Source organism: Lathyrus oleraceus, chromosome 1, assembly GCF_024323335.1.
Source record: "Lathyrus oleraceus cultivar Zhongwan6 chromosome 1, CAAS_Psat_ZW6_1.0, whole genome shotgun sequence".
Lineage (NCBI taxonomy): Eukaryota > Viridiplantae > Streptophyta > Magnoliopsida > Fabales > Fabaceae > Lathyrus > Lathyrus oleraceus.
In genome coordinates, this window is record NC_066579.1 from 437,928,823 (window position 1) to 437,942,587 (window position 13,765).

Consider the following 13,765-nt stretch of genomic DNA (forward strand, 5'->3'; position numbering starts at 1 on the left):
TGTTAATATATTTCGTAAGTTTTAGCATTTTCCTTTTATTTATAAGAACTTGTTTTCTTATGCCAAAACTCCGTTTGATAAACACATGTTGAATCGATATCCAAATAAATTCATGGAAGAAACTTGAAAAAAGCAATGCTTAAATCATTTTTGTTTATGGAATCGTACAAGAGAATTGCGATTATGGTATTTAAAATAAAAACTATTTCCTTGTAAAGAGAGAAAATATTCTACCAAGGCATCATTTTGAATAGTGCATATGTAAAATCAAAGCACCAACAAAATTACAGACAACCATGGATCTATTGTTTCCGGTAGCTAAAACAGGACCTTTTTTTTCTTTTAATATAGCTAAAACAGAACCTAAAGCAACATCGATGATGATGTATTCCCTTGTCAAATGAAGAGGAGCTCAGGATTTATAATTTTCCTAGAGACTCACTAACTCTTCAACTAAAACATCCTAATGGATTACTATAAACTTCCTAGAACTAGAAAACATGGAAATAGAAAACCACCAGAACTTGCATGGAGACTAATCTTTTGTATTCACACCACAAACCCCTTTTAAAACCTGTCACTTTACTGCATGCAAATATAAATTTGTTAAGGTACAAGTAAAACCAGAAGACAATCTCGCATGTGAGTCTATTACGTACCTCTGCATTATCCCCTACAGGAGCTCGGGCAGACTCGGCCTTTTGTTCCTCAGCTGTAAAAAACGGAGGAACTTCAGGAAAATAGAAAGGTTAAAGAGCCTAAAAGCAAATAATTTAGTGTTCACTGTTCAGTGAGAAAATATCAATGCATAGCAAAGAGGGAAGGTAAATTTGAAAGGAAAGTAACAATGGCAAAATTGAGGCATAGTACACAACAGTGCATATTATACAAACGAGTTTAAAACAACCAAACTGAACACTGACTTTTTGCTATATAAAAAGGATGCCCATAGACTTTTATCTTTCAGACAAATGATTGTTTCTTTTTCCATTACAATGTTCAATATGCATTTCCTCACAAACAAACTTGATGCAGAACTAGCAAGCTGGAAGAAGATAGATGACCAGAGCAAATCACTTAAAAATGGCTTAAGATAACAGTATGTGTTTACACAAAAATAGAAGTACTTAAGTACGTAACTTACTGAATCATAGAATAGAAAAAATCTAAAATAATATAAATCAAAAAGAAACACTAGAGACAAACTATACCACTACTAAAACCTAATGCCAGAAGTTAATAAAGGTATTCCATAGGCTATATTTCAATCAAGTTGTAGTTAAATATACATAAAACCCCAATTGTTAACTACCAAATTCAGTAACTCAAAATCCTAATAACCTGCTAGAATTAAACAATTCCCACTAAAATAATTATCAGTATTATAAACAACACCGTAAGATCCAGTGAAGCAATATGGATCATAAACCTACAAATTGGTGCTTGGTTACCATATATTTGGTTGACTTCAATTGTAATAAGAATGAAGAAATAATTAGACAATTGAAAATGCTCTCCGGTGAGGCCAAATTTCTTAGCTGTTACTTCAACACAGACATTTATCACTTACGATGTTGTAAATCTCGGATTACAGAGGAGCGACCGACCCCAAAACTGGGAATGCAGGTGTGGGGTGGTCATATATTTTGAACATACTTTGGCTGCTGTTTGACCCCAAAACTGGGATTGGGGGATGTGCCACTGATCGATGATGGTTGAGAAGGAGCAGGAGTTGTCATAGCTATTGGTATGTGAACAGTTTGGGAAGGTAATGTGTTGGAATAATGACTGCTGGCAGTGGCTAGAACCACTAATGTTGGAAAAGACAGGGTTTGGGACAATGACTGCTGGCAGTGGCTAGAACCACTAATGTCGGAAAAAGAAAGGGTTTGGGACAATGACAGCTGGCAGTTATGATTCACAGTTTGCAGGTTACAAAGAGAAAGCAGAGAAAAGAGAAGGTTGCACAGATGAGAAGAGAGAAAATAAGTTTTTTAATGTTCAAAAACCCTAAACTGCCCCTGTATCGACTAAATTGTAACAGGACGGTGCTTCTGGGTTTTCTCGCCCACAACACTGGCACTTCTATCCCAGCACCCACGATACAAAACAAGAGGCAAATCCAAGACGCAATGGCAGCTGCGACAGCCGCGACTCCAATCTGGTCCAAACAGATGCGTCTGGGGGGTGGCTAGCCACTGCTTCACCCACCCTGCTCCAATCTTGTTTCGTGGAACATAACAAGATCTAGCTCTCTAAACCTGATTATTAAATCTTCCATTTGATTTTGTTCTGATGCAAAAGTAAGTTTATCAAGAAAGTGGGAAGACACCTTATTCTATTAAGAACTGACAATCACATGAACAAAGAGAGAACAATCATGTTACCAACACATACTCCTATCTGACTAAAGAAAATATCAAACGCTAACAATCTAAAATAAAGCATTTCATATATATTTCACACCCTCTTCATATCAAATTAATGAAGTTATAGGAGAAGACTAGTTTCCACCTCCTTCCTCAGGAACGTCAGAAGTCCACAATTTCAGGTTGTCCCTCAGAAGCTGCATAATCAGCGTGCTGTCTTTGTAAGATTCCTCATTGAGAGAATCCAACTCAGCAATGGCTACATCAAATGCTTGCTTGGCAAGGTGACAGGCCCTGAAATACAAAAGTGTAACATTAATAAAATAGCTTAAGAGACTGACCTGGCATGAACACAATAAATTAGTGAATTTATATTAAGTAGGTAATGTTAGATAGATATACCTTTCAGGAGAGTTCAAGATTTCATAATAGAAGACAGAGAAGTTCAAAGCCAAACCCAGCCTGACAGGATGAGTGGGAGGTAACTCGGTCTCTGCAGCAGTGGAAGCTTCCTGCAATTATTTTCAGGTATGAATATTAAGAGTCAAAACTGACATGAACATGTGTAAAATCAATCTTGAAACTCAACAAAAAATCTGGACTTCTCTCAGACACAATGGGGGTGTTTTCAAGTAAATGAGGCCACACCTCTTGAACCAATAACATATCAGTCTTAGATGAAGACATAGCGTCATGCCTTAAGACTAAGCACAACTGTGCAACTACCATCTAACATCTACCTTCATCTTTCAATCCATAACTAGCATATTTTTACAGTTAAAAACCATTACACTAACCACTATAAAGTCTGTATTACACCATTGGTTACCACCTATGAATTCAGGCGCACACTATGAAGCATGGACACTCTGAAAAAGACACCGACAATGACACGGCGACACAAGTAATAATTTGAAAAAATTAATAAATTAAAGGTAATCACAAGTGTCGGTGCAGGTGTCTGATAGTGTCTGATAGCAACACGGACACGTGCAGGTGTCTGATAGCAACATGGACACGTGCAGGTGTCTGATAGCAACATGGACACGTGCAGGTGTCTGATAGTGTCTGATAGCAACACGGACACGTGCAAGTGTCTGATAGCAACATGGACACGGACACGCCTTTTCTCACAATACAGCATCCTTTTATATGTTTTAGTCAATAACGAATGCTTTGCACAAATGACAGAATTTGATGGAAAATTATAAGAGCAAACAAAAATCATAAGTGATTCAAAAAGCATATTGATATAGCCTGTCCTGTGGAATGCTTTGCATAAGAAAGGAATTCATGCATATATTGCATATATTTAAGTCAGAATGGATATGATTGTAAAGTAGTCCAATCCAAGCATGATTAAGCATAAACATGAAGGGTAACAAACCTTGACCTTTTGAATCACACAGAACAACAAAACATTCAAGGGAAATTTTACAACACCATAGCACCAACACCTCAGAAAGAAAAAAAGGTATGACTGTGTCCATGTCGGACACCGACACATGTGATTACATTCAATTTATTTACGGCGCCATCGCCGCTATGACTGATATACATGGCGGTTTTTTGGCTAGCCACAATGATAAATATTGGCTGCTATTGCGGGGTTTTCCGCCATAATCCGCAATAACGGCGTCGCAAAGCAGCCGGTATGGCGGGATTTTGGCTCTATGCCATGGACCGCCATCGACAACACTGTAATATACATAACATGTGGTGTGACAGCATACCTGATATGCTTTCAAGGACTGATCAGCAGCCTCTTTCCTGTCATCCCCACTCTTAAACTCAGCCAGATAACGATAATAGTCACCCTTCCTACAATGCAATATAAGAGAAACCAAATCAACACATTCAAAATTCAATGCAAAAAATCAATGTGTCAAAAAAAAATATTCAATGCAAAAAAACAGAGAATCAAAATCAAAATTGCTTACATTTTGTAGTAAAAGACATTAGATTCACCAGATGAATTAGGAATGAGATGCTCATCAATCACAGCCATGATATCAGTGCAGATATCAGACAACTCAGATTCAACTTTTTTCCTATACTCCTTAATCCGATTCACATTCACATCGTTCCCTTTCGTTTCCTCCCTTTGCTCAATCGACGAAAGAATCCTCCACGAGGCCCTACGTCCTCCCACAACATTCTTATAAGCAACAGACAGAAGATTACGCTCTTCAACCGTCAATTCAACGTCAAGCTTAGCGACTTTCTTCATCGCTTCAACCATTTCTAAAAGGAGCAATAATAAATAATAACGAACAAATCAGCGAAAAATGAGAGAAATCAAAAGCGAAAATAGAAAGGTTACGAAACCTAACCTTCGTAGCGTTCGGCTTGTTCGGCGAGCTTGGCGGTGTAGACGAAGCTTTCGTTGGGGGATGCCATGGCGGATCTATGAGTTTGAATTTGCGCAACGGTTTTGTTTGTTTGGTTGTTGATGTGAGGGTGGTGGTGAAATGGAAGTGAGAGTCAGGGTTTCGGTTTTGTAGACACGCGTTTGGAAGTGATTAGCGTTGCGTTGGGTCCAAATTTGGATATATTTCGAAATGGAAGTTTAAATTTTTTGGTATTTAAAAGGAAAGTATTTTGTTAAATCTTGATTTGGGTTATTAAAGGGATTAAAAAGGATATTCTCCTTCCATTTCGAAATGATTCAATTCATGATGGTAATAAAAAATCGTCTAGATGAACAAGTGTTATCCGATGACAAGCATTTTTAACGAAACTAAAATATAATTAATCTCAATCAATGAATTTCATAAAAAATCTAAAATTTGAGGTTAAGATAAACAAATAATCATTAGATAATGAACATTTTTTATGACTAAATATGAGGGTGGTGGATTTAAGTATTATCAGCTCCGTCCTGAATTGGGGGTGTCAACTTATCTTATCAAAGTGGTGATTCCTCTTATCTTATCAATCTTTATTATTTTGACATCTTCCTTTTTATCTTAACTTTATCCTTTTTTTTTTAAATTTACTACTTAGTTGAAAGTTAGTTGGTTAGATCATTATCTCACGTGGTAGCAACTTCTCTCACTTAGGTGGTAACACATGTCATTAATTTATGTTTGTAAGTCTTTCATGTTCATGAGAAATTTAAAATTTTAGATCCATTTGTACTTTAATCTAAATCTTTTTGAAATTTTATGTTCTTAGACGATTATGAGTGTTAACAGTATACGTGAGAATGTTTGGTCTAGTGATTATATGTTTTATATTGATGAAGTTTTGAAATTTAAAGGTACCGAAGAAGAAGAAGAAAAATACAAAAAGAAATGCATTCTATCTTCTTTACTTGCAAACTATTTGATCCAAAATTTTATTTGTAAACTTGTTTTTGATGTTATTTATTTTACATGTGTCTAATTTTGTAAACTCAAAAGTCTAAATTTATGAGAAAAATGAGAAAATTTCAAATATGCAAAAAAAAATACTTAAATAAAAATGTTTAAAAAGATAATTTTGTGCAACTTTTCTTGTATTTGATACATTGATCAATCTTGTTTGCCTTTATTTTACATTGTAAGTTTGATTCTTAGTATTTTACCTCTCACATATGTGTGTTTTCCACGTACTTGAATTATTTAATCATATTCAATCTTTATTGAGCTATTTCATTCTTAGTCCATTTGAGTGTGTCTTCTCTTACTTAATTTCCTTGTTTGTCTTTAAAAATTCTCCTTGTATTGTATTGTCTTATAGATCTTCCTATTTGAATTTTTGTGTTAGAAATCCTTTGTGAATTTGTTGCAATGTGTTTAGAAACTTGAAAATTCAATGCAACAAATTCACAAAGACTTTCAATATTTAATGCAAGAGTTCAAGAATCTCATTAAATGAGTGTGTTGAAAGTCTCATTAAACAAGAGAGCGATACAATGAAGTAAAGTTAGTGCTTAAAGGTGATCGATCAATTATTCCTTATTAAAATGTTTGCAAAGAAATATTTGATTTAAACTCTAGCAACTTGTATCTTTCTATTAGTTTAAATGATGCATCTCTGGTTAAATTGAAGAATGTCTTTTCCTTACTTTTAAAATTTTTTACCTTGGAAATAAATATGTTGAATTATTAAATGAAAAAAGTGAAATGATACTTCATCTACTTGGTGTAGTTATATTTTTCCGCAACTCATTTGACATCGATCGATATTATGAACATGAGGTTAACTTGTTGGAAGCCACTTAGTTAGATAATTAATACCATGTGGAAGCAACTTCTTCCCTGTCATGTGATATTCAGTGTTTGTCACCAAGTAATGACATTTGTCATTAATTTATGTTTTTAAACATTTCATGTTCACTATAAAACAAACACCGATTCGCCACGTGAAAACCATTTCACAAACCAAAATATCACATCGCAACATGCAATTTAGGGACGTGACGAAACACGTTGCATGGGCGCAAGTCATAACTTTATTTAGGACGTGAAAAACACTACGCAATTTTTCCATGTGAAAATCACATCCACGCGAAAATTAAATTGCAACTTATCAGAATTACCACCATCACTTATCCCTATAGTTACGATGCCATAAGATCCATTTTTATTTTCATCTTCACCACCAGGCACTTTGCTTCCATCTTTCACCATGTCAAATCCAACACTAGAGATTCTACAACAACTATCGATTCTCGCTACTCCAACACCCGATGTTATTCTTCCTTCTCCGGAGATTCCATAAGAACCACCTATTTTCACCATATCAAATCTAATGCCAGAAATTCCACAGGAACAACCGGTTTTCATCATGCCAATATCAGACGTTGACGTGATTTTTCTTTTGGAGAGAAGGGAAGTAAAAAGAAGAAAAAGAAGTTAATGTTATATGAAAATGAAGAGGAGAAAAGGGGAAAAAGAGGAGAAAAGGGAAGTAAAAAGAAGAAGAAGTTAATGTTTTGTTAAGTGCTAACAAACAATGATTAGTCACATGATTTTTATATCACAAATGAATTTTCGAAAATTTTAAAATTCACCCCAAATAAAAAGACATTGTAACACGTATAAACTGATTAGCCACATGATTTTCACTTCGCAATGTTCCTAATTTTCATGTGGAAAAACACATCGTTGGAAACCATATTTCTTATAGTGTACTTTGCAACGTGAATGTCACACTGCAACGTCCCTTTTTAGCGACATGTTTTTTTACGTGGCAATATCATATCGGTCGAGACCATTTTTCTTGTAGTGGTTCTTTAGAGATTTAAAATTTTAGGTTCATTTTATTGTATTTTGATCTAAATCTTTGTGAAATCTTATGTTTGTTGATTATGAGTGTCATATTATTAGTAATAAGGTTTAGTTTAATACTTATTTATTCCATAGTGGTGAATTTTTGAAATATAGAGGCAAACAAGAAGAAAAATGCAAAAAAAAAAATGCACTCCATCTCCTTCACTTGCAAATCATTTTATCCAAAAATTTCATTTATAAATATATTTTTGATGTTATTTCTTCTACACATGTCTGGTTTGTAAATTCAAAACCCTAGATTTATGAGAAAAATGAGAAGAATTTAAGTATGCAAAAAAAGCTGAAATGAAAAGTGTCTAAAATAAAAAATTTGCACAAGTTTGCCTCTATTTGATACATCAACCAATATTGTTTGTCCCTGTTTTACATTGAAAGTTTGATTTTAGTACCTCATCTCTTCTAATTCATTCCATTAAGATGATCTTTCTCCCAGCCAACTTTTCATCAAAATTTAAAATTTTCACCGTCTAATATACCTAATGCTCAAGTTGACAAGTCTTTCCATAAATCAATTGATACAATAATAACCCAAGATGAGTTTTAAAAGACGTCCTATACATCTATAATGCATCATCCAACTTAAATCAATTATTCCTAAAGGTTGCTACTATTCTTTTCTAAAATTTATTTCAATTCTCTCTTGCACACTTCAACCTGCCCACTAGTAGTTTGAGGATAATAAGGACTAACCACTTCGTATTTGACAACAAAGTTTCTGTAGTCCTAATTATAAGAGAAAAAGCTTGGCCAAAAAAATATGATACATTTAATTTAAAATTTCAATCAAATACATCAATTTTTATTCACCTAACCTAACTTTCTTTTATATTTAGAACCGAAAGTAAAAGTACATATAAGCTTTCTTTTGTCAATTAAATTAAAGCCTAACCATGTCACCAAACCAACAAATTAAAGCCTGTAGGGTTTACAGAACAAAAAATATGGATTCCCCACTTTTTCCATCATGTCTGCAGTGTTTCTTGTCTGAACTCTAAGTTAGTTTGTTTGACTTTTTCTTTTACATAGCTAGTTTGTTTGACTTTAGAAGAGGTTTTTCATGTTTATTTTAATTAAAAAATATATAAGAATCGCTTTTGTTTGGATTTTAATTTTCAACTATACACAAGTGATGTATTCAACATTTTATTAGGATGTTGGTAAAGTTGATGATGTTTCTTGCTGTCTTAAGCTGTCAACAACATGAGCAACTACTCCTACACCAGCATTGTGAAGCCATTTCTTTTTCACCTGAAATCCATAGAATACTCATGTTTTATAAACTATATCAGTGATATCAGCATACTCGAAGAGAAGATTCAGAGGATGCAGTACATGCATGTTACTATGAGCAAAGAGAGGCCAAACTGCTGAGTGAAAGTTGACATCAACTTTTTTCCATCCTACTCGCTGTAAGCCGCGTATCATCTCCTCTGTTTAAAATATCAAGTGGTTTTAGCAATAAGACAACAGTGTCTCAAAATGTAAATTAGAGTATATTCGGTTAGTTTTGGTTATGGTAATTACCTTCCATAATTTCATGAAATTCTAAGCTATTTTGTGTATGCTGTGCAGTTTCCTTTGCTTTCGCTGCCTCGGGAGGAAATTGAGGTTCATCGGAAGGAACTGGGGGGCAGTATTTCACGTCAACAACATGCTTGTATCCATCCAAAGATTGGCGTGGAGGCTGTCGGCACAAATACAAAATGTTAGGTACTTTAAACACAAACATATTTGCATTCTCAACTTCTACAGTTCTGTTGTTTTCCTTTTTCTGTAATTTAATAATTTCCACTACCTTGTTCAGTTCAATTTTAAATACATGCTTCTATTTTAATAGAACATGTGTTTCTGCACTGAAAAATCATCATATTCACCTTACCGAGTTCGATTTCCCTCCTTATAGAGGACGTGCGCCACCCGACCATATCTATATATTAGTTAAAGGAGTTACACTAATCAAAGAAAAAAGAGCCGATACGTGTCTCTAATACTCTGAATGGATACGATCGTATGATACATTAGCATAAACAACACGACACCTAAATGCTCCGAGTGCAGATCTGCAAAACAGAAAATGTTTGAGAACGTGATTTCTTTACTGGAACAAAGGAATTTGTAATCAGCAAAGAAAAATTTCTATACTCACATGAATTTTCCGTCTTCACAGTCAGAAGCCATTCTCAAAAGAAGGGGTGGTTTGTTGGGTATATCATCAGTAAGGAACAGCTGACTACCAGTCTGACCGATAAAAAATGGAGCAATAGGTGCAACAAGCTTTTCTAGTATCGGAACACCGAATAGAAATGGAAGCTGTAAATATGAGTTAAACAGAAAAAACCATCACAAAAAGGCAAAACTCCCTTGACCTATATAGCAAGTCTAAACATGAAATATGGCCGTATTTCATTGTTCTGAACATACTTGTTTTTTTCCCCTTACACCAAGATGTGGAGTTGCTAAAGTAATAAAATTCACTGGTTCCAGTCCAGCAATCATCCCTCTTGAAAAGTCAGTTCTCTGGGAATTTTCCATCGCGCAGTTTGCTGGATCACGAGGTTGGCCACTATTATAGGTATCAGGTGAATAAAGAACAGCAATTGCATATCTAGCAAAGAGGCCTCCAAGAGAATGGCCCAAAAAGGATATCCGCTTTAGGCTCTTCGTCTTCTTTACAACTTGCATGATCTGTTGTGATAAAAGAAAATATTATATTAGAACTGACCCTGGAGGTCCAAGCTTTTGACACACAAAATTGAACATAATACTTGAAGACTTACTTCATCAGCTAATCGCTTTCCAGCTTCATCAACCCCAGTATATGTCTTGGAGTAAGCATTTGATGAACTTGCTGCAGAAATCAAATTATTTTTAAAAGGACCTTCGAGAAACAAATTAAAGATTACTTTCACATTGACACACATACAAACAATTTTTCTCATCATATACAATTTAGACTAACTAGTGTCCAACCGATAGAAATATACTTTCTCATAAGTTACACAGCAAACAACCATGATTTAGTACTTGGGAGATAAAATGATCGAGTTTGAGTTGGCTAAGGCATCTCAGTCACTAGTAAGTTTACTGCAATAAAGCAATCATCCAAATAATCCCAATATTTTCAGAAAATATCCTTCTGTTATGTCTGAATCTGTTTTTGTTCTGGTGTAAAGTACACACAACAGACATTTTCATTACCTTCCACCACCTATGAAGCACGGACACCCCGAAAATGACACTGACACGGCGACACCAGTAATAATTTGAAAAAAATGAATAAATAAAACGTAATCACAAGTGTCGGTGTCAGTGTCTGACACAGACACGGAGACGCCTTTTTTCAAAGGTGTCGGTGTCAGTGTCTGACACAGACACGGAGACGCCTTTTTTCAAAGGTGTCGGTGCTACACAGTCTTCCACGAGTTTTAGGCATTTGCTCAATACAAAAGTAATCAAATACAGCTGGAAAATAAAATTTCTATTTAAAGAAAAAAATGTGGTTGAAACAAAATCAAATGGCATGAAATCATAAGTAAAAAAAAAATATGTAATTACCATAAATAAGAAAGCTTTTTCCAAGATGCATCTTTAACTCTTCCTCTGCATAACTCCAGTCACCTGGGCTGTGTCAGTTACAACACCAGTCAACTTCGTGTGAGGCTAAATTCAAGAGCAAAATCCATAGAAATGTAGTAATTCAAATAACATTACCTAGACCCGATACCATGGACAAGAACTAGGAGGTGATCTGGATCATTCTTCAGATTCCCAGTGGTTCTAGCTGGAGACATTCCGTGAGTGGTAGTACTCATAGCTTGAGCTCTAAGGTTCTCGTGTCTTTGTCCTCTGTTTGCACCTGCAGAAGTTCATATCCAGCATTGATAAAAACCAAAAGAAAAACTTAAACATTAAAATCATATGTTAATATTTATATGGCAGCATCATACCTAAAAATTAGGAAATGGACAAGATTACCAAACTCATACCAGATCAACAAGATTACACAATCGACCGTTTCTCGACTGTAAATACCCTAAACCACGATCAATTTCAAGTAGAAATTCTAATATTGTAATATCCCACAAATTTATCAAATTAAGAATAAATCAAACATCAATAAAATCGGCGTTTATAGAAAGAAGGAGTAACATAAAATAAAATTAAAAAAAGGAATTACCAGAAAGGGGAGTGAAAATTGAAATAGGGGTAGAGGGTGAAAAAGAGTAAGGGGAGGATGATGATGATGAAGGTTGGGAAGAAGAGGGATAAGCAATTGGTGGGGAGTAATTACAGCGAGAGTAAATCAATGAGGCTGCTGCCATATATATGTATTAGCAAAGGAAGGAGAAGAGTACTTTCCAAATACTGAAATATATTTGCTACGAATTTGAAGCGAAAGGTGAAGTTTGTTGTGTGTGGAATTCGAGTTATTAGGAAGACGACAGTAATAATGTGAAGAGGGTGGGTGAGGGACTGAGGGTAGCGCCATGCTAGGGTGTGTCATTGGGACTGGTTTATTCAATTCTGGAATTGCGCCAGATCAGCTCATTTCAGCCAGTCACGTGGCGACATATGATTGAGAACCAAATCATTATACTACTTCTTTCTAATAATAAATGGTTCAGAAAATAATTACATATATTAATTTTAATCATAAAATTAATGTTAGAGAAAAAGAACTGTGAAAACTAATTTTATTAATGATAATGTAAAATTTAGGACATCTCTATTAAATTCTTAGTATTGTTGAATCTCTATTAAACTTTTAGTATGGTTGAATATAATGTTATTTAAATTTAAGATAGTTTGTATTTCACTTTCATGTGAATTTGCATTAATATTTGAATTTCATTTGTCTTATTGCATAAAATTTAAAGTTAGTTGGAGTTTCTAATAGACTTTTGTAAATTTTAAAAAATAGTTAAAAAGTTAATCATAATGATTCTCTTTATCTCTTTTCTGCAATTCTTCTTCATCTTCTTCAATTCTTGTGCATCAATGGAGTTTCATTGTTGAACTCCAACAATTGATATCCAGAGTTCTGATTTGGATTCACATAAAATACGAGTGTAGTGAGGTGTGTGATTGATTTTGTTTCTTAAAATTCGTGTTGAATTGAAGCTCGAAATCGAAGAGAATCGCATATTTTGACTCTCAGGATTTGGAAAACACGAGTGTTGGTGAGAGTTGAGCGATTTGCACAAAAATGAAGATGAACAACGGGAATGGTAGCTTTAACACAAAGCTTTCAGTGTTTGACAGAAAGAATTAGAATCAATGGTTGATTCAGATGCATGTGTTGTTTGGAGCTAAAGGTGTTCTTGATCTCGTCAATGACGGTTACACGCTGGTTCAAGAAAATGCAACAAAGGTGCAAAGAAATGCGCAACGTGAAACGAAAAAGAAGGATCATAACATGTTGTTCTATATCCATCAATGTGTGGATACGAAGGTGTTTGAGAAAATTGCTTATTTGACGACGACGAAGGTGACGTGGGACACACTGGTGCGGTGTTATGGTGGTGATGCATCAGTGAAGAAAGTAAGATTGTAATCTTTACTCAAGCAATATGAGAATCTCAGCATGAAGAAAAATGAGAAGGTGCCTGATTACATCTCTAGAGTGATTGTGGTCACTAATGAGATGAAGTCTTGTGTTGAAACGCTTTTTGAACAAGTAATCATTGAAAAGGTACTAAGATCTCTTACTCCTCAGTTTGATTACATAGTTATAGCTATAGAACACTTTGAAAACACCAGCCTCATGAGAATTGAAGAGCTTTAGAGTAGTTTAGAGTCACATTAGTTGCGGTTGTCTGAAAGAGAGTCAAAACAGACTCTAAAAGCTCAGACACTGAAAGCTTCTTTTGGAAACAAGAACTAGAAGAAAGCATGGTTAGAGAACAAGAAAAAATATGGTGTTGGTGTTCAGAAGTCATAAATCTCCAACTCTGAAGAGAAGAAACATAATAATATTCAGAAGGAAAATGAGGAGTTTGATAAGAGAAAGGTTTAGTGCTACAGTTGCAACAAGTTTGACCATTTTGATGCTGAGTAATGGTCAAACAAGGTTAGAAAGGGTGAAGAAGCCAACATAGCTAGAGGATATTCAGATGA

General features: G+C 34.8%; 2 protein-coding genes across 5 annotated transcripts; both read right to left on the minus strand.

Moving 5' to 3' along the window:
* Nucleotides 1–226: 226 nt before the first annotated feature.
* LOC127080854 (14-3-3-like protein C) lies at nt 227–5,066 on the minus strand. Its single transcript, XM_051021146.1, has 7 exons — nt 4,703–5,066; nt 4,310–4,613; nt 4,103–4,190; nt 2,772–2,881; nt 2,515–2,663; nt 660–712; nt 227–585 (listed from the first exon to the last, which is right to left on the minus strand). Exons 1-7 carry the CDS (start codon nt 4,767–4,769, stop codon nt 583–585), a joined length of 774 nt encoding a protein of 257 aa, XP_050877103.1. The 5' UTR covers nt 4,770–5,066; the 3' UTR covers nt 227–582.
* A 3,325-nt stretch (nt 5,067–8,391) lies between these two features.
* On the minus strand, nt 8,392–12,187 carry LOC127080862 (putative lipase ROG1). Of its 4 annotated transcripts, none has more exons than XM_051021163.1 (12): nt 11,826–11,985; nt 11,596–11,670; nt 11,360–11,504; nt 11,204–11,271; nt 10,426–10,496; nt 10,070–10,333; nt 9,795–9,958; nt 9,653–9,708; nt 9,523–9,575; nt 9,173–9,332; nt 8,981–9,078; nt 8,392–8,896 (listed from the first exon to the last, which is right to left on the minus strand). In XM_051021163.1, exons 3-12 carry the CDS (start codon nt 11,458–11,460, stop codon nt 8,795–8,797), a joined length of 1,137 nt encoding a protein of 378 aa, XP_050877120.1. In that variant the 5' UTR covers nt 11,461–11,504; nt 11,596–11,670; nt 11,826–11,985; the 3' UTR covers nt 8,392–8,794. The 4 variants fall into 4 exon arrangements, with proteins under 4 accessions (XP_050877120.1, XP_050877125.1, XP_050877111.1 ...); XM_051021168.1 differs by having other exon boundaries at nt 11,596–11,681; nt 11,826–11,970; XM_051021154.1 differs by lacking the exon at nt 11,596–11,670 and having other exon boundaries at nt 11,826–12,187.
* Between the last annotated feature and the right edge of the window lie 1,578 nt (nt 12,188–13,765).